Genomic DNA, 6000 nt, shown 5'->3' on the forward strand with positions numbered 1-6000 from the left:
GGGGTGGGGGGGTCGGAAGGTGGGATGTCCCAGGCAGACGAAGCAGCACATGCAGAGCCCTGAGGTGGGAAAGGGCTTTGAGGAGCTGACAGGATGGAGTACGGGTGGATCGAGGAATGTCCATGAGAGGAAGGCGGGTGAGAAAGCTCTCAGAGCAGCGGGAGCCATGGAGCCTCCCCAAGGCTGTAATTAATCGCCTTCAGAGCCCACAGGTGAAGGGAGAGGTGCCACCCGCTAGAAGCCCCACAGAACACACAGGAAGGTGACTGTGGAGGGGGCGACTGTGGAGGATGCGAGCAGAGTTCCACTGGCTCCTGCTACTCTTCTGTGGCCAGGCTGCCCTCCAGAAAGGTCAGACCAGGAATACTCCCTCAGGCAACGTAGTAGCTTGTTGTTTGTAAGTTTTTGCCAATTTGTGAAACACACTGAATTATACAGCTATCTTAATTTGCTTTTTAACAAAATTACGGGTAAGGGGCCAGCCCGGTGGCGTAGTGGTTAAGTTCATGCGCTCCACTTCAGCGGCCCAGGGTTCACAGGTTTGGATCCCCGGCGCAGACCCATACACCACTTATCAAGCCATGCTGTGGCAGCGTCCCATATACAAAATGGAGGAAGATGGGCACAGATGTTAGCTCAGAGCTAATCTTTCTCATCAAGAAGAGGAGGATTGGCAATGGATGTTAGCTCAGAGCCAGTCTTCCTCACAAAAAAAAAAAAAAATACTGGTAAAGTTAGGCAGTTTCCATCTATTTCTGCTTTGATGAATTCCCGGCTCATGTGTCTTGCCCAGGGTTTAAGTGGAGGGGCATCTTTTTATTTCTCATTTGCAAGAGCCTGTGATGCTGAGGGGACATGGACCTTTTTATCCAGCACACGCTGTGCAGGGTGTACCTTTCTTATGAAGAATGTTCCGGGCTCGTACCAAGTCAGGATCATCAGGCCCAACACCCAGAATCCTCAGAGACACATAGTTGAGCGCAGTCCCAAACACTGTGGACTTGTCCTCAACGTGCCTACGGGAATGGAGACAGAGTGAGAAAATGACATCTTTCCCTACTTCTAAGAAATTAAGCAATGCTTTCAGTGAAATTTCCTCAGAAAATCAAGAATGCTAAAACATCCTACACTGACATAACATGGCAACACAAGAAACATTCAGAACGGCCCTTCTCCATGGGAGTTCACGCACCTCCCATGACAGCTGCGCAGTTCCAAAACTGCCTGTGCAGGACCTGCCTGCCTCCTCTGCACACTTCCATACCTGAATCCACACAACCAGTCCCAGGGCAGCTACCCAACTATGTAAGGCTCACTCATCACTACAGCACCACAGAGGAAAGCCCACAGGCAACGTGTCAGGGCAGGGAAAACCCTGGGCCCATCCGAAGGCATGGGTGAGATCTCGAGTCTGCCATAACATGCCGGGACCCAGAGGCCAGAGAGCTGGGGCCTCAAGTTCAAGAGGCCCACCCATCAAGGAAGCGAGCACAGGCTTAGCCGTCCTCTGGTGTGGATTTAGCCCACCCAGGAGGGGGCCCACCCTGGTTGTAGGACAAGAAGCACCAGAGCCCAAACGAGGGAGGGGCAGGCAGTTGACCACCCTTGGGGAGGGCCCTGCTCCCAGGGCGAGCTATACCATCGAAGGGCGGGCTGAGACCTGGGGAGGGCTGCCTGGCCCCAGCTCCACCTGCTGCCACCCAAGTCGAGAACAATTTCTTTCTGCCTTAGTGATAACAGCCAGATGGTTTTCACTGTGGTGTGTGCGTCTCAAGAGTCTCTCAACCAGTCATGAAACCCATTTACAACACAAACTGTGAAACTGAGGCCTAGAAAGTGAGCAGCCGCCTGTTCTGAGACCCCCCAGGGAAACCAAGGCCCAGCCTACACAGAGCCTCCAGCTCACTTCCCTTCTGCCAGGTTCTCTCCCTACTCCTCAACAGGTGCATCTCCTACATAACAACACATGTGCATATGCATTCACACGTGTGCAGTGACACGGGGTCAGGCAGACTCACAGGCCCCAGCCGCCGTCAGGAAGCTGTACCGACCGCAGGTACCGTACCATCTCTTCTCTATATCCAGCCGGCAGATGGATGCGCGCCACATGGCATGCGATCAGGAGGCCTATATGGCAAAAAAGATGTTCCCTGCTGGGAGCAGGCACTCAACACTGCTAAGCCCAGGCCCCTTTCCTCTTGAGGAGGACTCCACCTGACAGAGAGCTGTCCCAGGGGGCCTCCTTCCATGGAAACAAGCCTGGAAAGGATATTCCTCCCAGCCCCATCAGAGACTTTGGGAACAGGACCCCAGGGAACGGCAGCAACAGCACATGTGACACTCCCCACATGGGGTGGGTGGAGCCCATCCAGCCATTCCAGGGTCCCACAATATTGTCACACCTGCTAGGAAAGAAACGTCATCCAGAGGTGACATTTACTTGTTTATATTTATATTTTCCTGTTTTATAAATTTTTTAACGGCATATGTCAGTTTACAAATGGGAGAGATGGACAACAATATTATCCAATATTACAACATAAAAATAAATATTAGAACTTTCCATTCCCAGCCAGGCCCTCCTGAGCATGGTGCTCACAGGCTGCCCCTCTACCCCTGCACTCCACTCCACAACCCTCGTCAGCTCCATCAGCCACATGCCCATGGCACCCAGCGCAGGGGTGTCTCAGGGCAGGCCCTGGCCACAACACACCATAGAACAGATGCCTTACTCCAGCTCAGAGGCATCAGAAGCCCAAACAGACATACCCACACACAGACACACCCGCACACAGACAGGCCCTAGAAGAAGGGCAGCTAGATGCAGAGATGCTGCAGAGGTTCACAGAAAACAAGCCATCCCAAAACAAGCCTATCTCCTTTCAAAACAGTTATGATGCTGTCAAGACAGGGAAACACACACACAGGCAGGAAGCAGAGCCAGTGTCTTCCCCATTTTATAGGCGAGGTAACAGGCACAGCCCCTAAGTGGTGGGACTGGGGCTGGAGCCCAGGGGGTGGGACCCCAGAGTCGGTGCTCATCATAGTGATGCATATACATGCACATATGACTGAACTCAATTCTCATCATCCCCATGTCATAGATGAGGTGGTCAAGGCACGGTGAAGTCCTGTCACCCTGCCCACGGTCAGAGCAGGCCGATGCTGTGTCACTGCCTCCCCATGAAGACCTCTACGAATAGTCAATGCCACACAGGCCACGCTCAAATGGGAACCGTCTTCACAGATTCATGACCCCAACAGCATTTTCTGAATTAAAGCAGGAAAAAAGACTAATCAGATCTCAGCCAGCCATGGAAGAACCCTGGTATGGCACCCCAAACAGGCCACTGTCAACCTGAGAAATACGGTCTGTCCAGAGTCCAGAAAGGGGAGAGGAAAAGCCCCAATGTGCAGTTGCACAGGGGAGGGACCCGACAGGCCAGGCCCAGAGCTGCAGCAGCAAGCACAAAACAGTGCAGCCGGCCCAATGACCACGTGCCACTGCGTGTCTGGTGCTGCGCACATATGACCGAACCTGATTCTCATCACCCCCATGTCACAGATGAGGCAGCTGAGGCATGGCGAAATCCTGTCACCTTGCCCAGGGTCAGAGCGGGCCAATGCCATGTCACTGCCTCCCTAAGAAGACCCCTGAGAAGAGTCTCAACAGGCTCCAGGTGGGGCCAAGAGAAGAAAGAGCCCCTTGACTTGCCCCCAAGGATAGGCCCATGGGTCCCTGGACAGGAAGACACAATGTTGTACAGTACAGCAGGCAGCAAGGCTTGGAGTCAAAGCAGAGACAGAAACTTGACAGATTCCCAGTGCTTCTCCCACTAGGGGAAAGAGTTCTTTGGCATAATCTCACAGGAGAGAATTTCCTGTTACGAGGCTGAATATTTCTTTAGAGAAACAGTCCCAGGATGCAAAACAGTCTTGTCTAGCCAAACCAGCTCAGTACCCAGGGGGCCCAACTGCAATCCTCCTACAACTCACCAACCTGAAGCTACAGGACCCCGCCTGAGCTCCCTCAGCAGTACCCCTTCAGGGTGAGTGCACAGGCCAAGCTGCCTGGCCTCTCCCCAGCCCGCCCACAGAGGACTTAAAGATCCCCACCACCACCCTGCCCACCTCCAGCACCTTTGCATCGCCTAGGCCCTGCACCTGGAGTGCCCCTCTTCTGCACTGGGATTCAAGAGCCACTCCTCCTCTGCTCCCTGGAGCACCCCTTGCTTCCCCTATCAGAACACTGGGCCAGCTGTGCCTTCACTCCATCCCCCAGCACCAACGCCAGGACAGCTCAGGCACAAGGCAACCCTCCCCAGCCGTCTTGCCCGTGAGCTCCTGGGTTTTCACCTGCTCGCTCATTCACATCACAGACATTCACCAATGGCCTGAACCAGGTCAGGCCAGGACCCCAGGGAGGCCCTGGGGTCGCCTCGCCCACAGGGCAAGGCAGCACCCTCGTACCTGGCAAGAGGAAAAGCGGGCCACCGTAATCACCCGCCCAGTGCCCGTCCTCGGCCTGCAGCCCCATGTAAAACGTCATCCCATTCAGAGCCCCCTCGAAGGCCGTGTGGGCTTTGGGCAAATCCTTAAAGTAACTCCCCTGCAAAGCAGAAAAGAGATGAGAGCTGAGGGGGTCTACAGCCAAACCAGAGGAGACGTCATTACTCACAGCCCAAGTCAAAACATGAATCTGAGTTACCTTAAAAGTTTCACCCGTATCAATCAAAAGTCTGAAACTCTTTGATGACGGTATTAGCATCTCAGCAAAACAAAAGGACGGTTCCACATTCTCACAGTATTGCTTTCCAGTCACATATTTGCAAATTTTTTCACAACTTCTCCAAGACATCTTAAATATATAAACCAGGCACTCAAGAGTCTGGGGTGGGGCACTGAAGCCCCAGGCCTGGAACTCAGCCCTCTCTCTGGAAGGGGTCAAGGGACAGCACAGCAAATAGCGCCAGGGCTCAACCGCGAGACCCCACTTACACTGCATACTCTGAGACTAGCTGACTTTCTTGTATGAAATGCACTGGATCAAAAACCTTTTCCTGAACAAAAACAAAACTAGAGCAGTTTCCTACACACAGCTTAGCGATAAAAAGACTGAAGCAACTCGATTCATGCTCTGTCCTCCACTCAACCGATTTCTGGAGGACCCAGCTTTGGTGACTTGTAGCACGGGCCACACATCACACACCTCTTCTTTTTTAACAGTGGAAAAACCCCCCTTCTCAGCTACCTTTTTAAAGCCTCTATTGGCTGTTGGCTGCTGCTGGCTACGGAAAGGGATGCCGCAGGTTTCTGGTGGCGCCCCGAACACTGTGTGACAAGCAGAGATGACCACTTACGGTGTCCAGTCCCAGTAAGTGCGCTTCCAGCCCAGTCTGCTCTCGTCCAGGGTCTTCCTCTTCTTGAAAATACGTCCACACCTGCCTCCCCTTCTCATTGCTGAGCCGCCAGCGGCGGAGGTCGGTGGCGGGCTCTGTCTTACAGGGTCCCCCTCGACGCCGCAGACACCTGCAAACGACGTGCAAGCGAGGAGCCGTCTCGCCGGTCCCTAGGCAGGGCAGGGCCCAGCGGGCCCGGCCTGGCCCCCTCCGACAGCCTGGGGCAGGCCACTGCTGCTCTCGCCTCGCACAACGAAGCCCCTCGGCGCCGCTTCTGCCTCTGGCCACCGCCCGTCACCCCCCCGCAGAGGGGAGACACCCGCCAGCCGGACCTCCGCCCTCTGCCGCTACCCCCGGACCCCGACCCGCACCCCAGCCGGCTCCGCTCGGCCCCGCCCCCGCCAGGCGCCGCAGAGCCGCCCCTCGCCGCCCCTCCCGGGCCCCGCGCCGCCCGTCTCCACAGACGGGCCCTCCGCGGCGCCCCCGCCCGCGCCCTCCTCGCCCGCGGGGTCCCGGGGCGCGGGGACTCACGTGCCCTCCGTCATGACGGCCGCCGCGCTCTCCGCCGCCCGCGCCCCACGGCCGCGACTCCACAGCCGCC

At 55.7% G+C, this 6000-nt stretch overlaps 1 protein-coding gene across 4 annotated transcripts in view; it reads right to left on the reverse strand.

Annotated features, from left to right (window-relative positions):
* LSS (lanosterol synthase) overlaps window positions 1-6000 on the reverse strand; it is a 31271-nt gene extending 25271 nt beyond the window's left edge. For 2 of the 4 annotated variants that reach the window (XM_058523312.1, XM_058523311.1), the window contains exons 1-5: window positions 5931-6000; window positions 5361-5529; window positions 4471-4609; window positions 2019-2127; window positions 895-1016 (exon numbers count right to left, since the gene is read on the reverse strand). In XM_058523312.1, the coding sequence (XP_058379295.1) occupies window positions 895-1016; window positions 2019-2127; window positions 4471-4609; window positions 5361-5529; window positions 5931-5944 (553 nt within the window). In that variant the 5' untranslated portion in view covers window positions 5945-6000. The remainder of the gene's footprint in view (window positions 1-894; window positions 1017-2018; window positions 2128-4470; window positions 4610-5360; window positions 5530-5930) is intronic. The other 2 variants (XM_058523313.1, XM_058523314.1) reach the window with 2 other exon arrangements.

The sequence above is a fragment of the Diceros bicornis genome, chromosome 27 (assembly GCF_020826845.1).
Source record: "Diceros bicornis minor isolate mBicDic1 chromosome 27, mDicBic1.mat.cur, whole genome shotgun sequence".
NCBI lineage: Eukaryota > Metazoa > Chordata > Mammalia > Perissodactyla > Rhinocerotidae > Diceros > Diceros bicornis.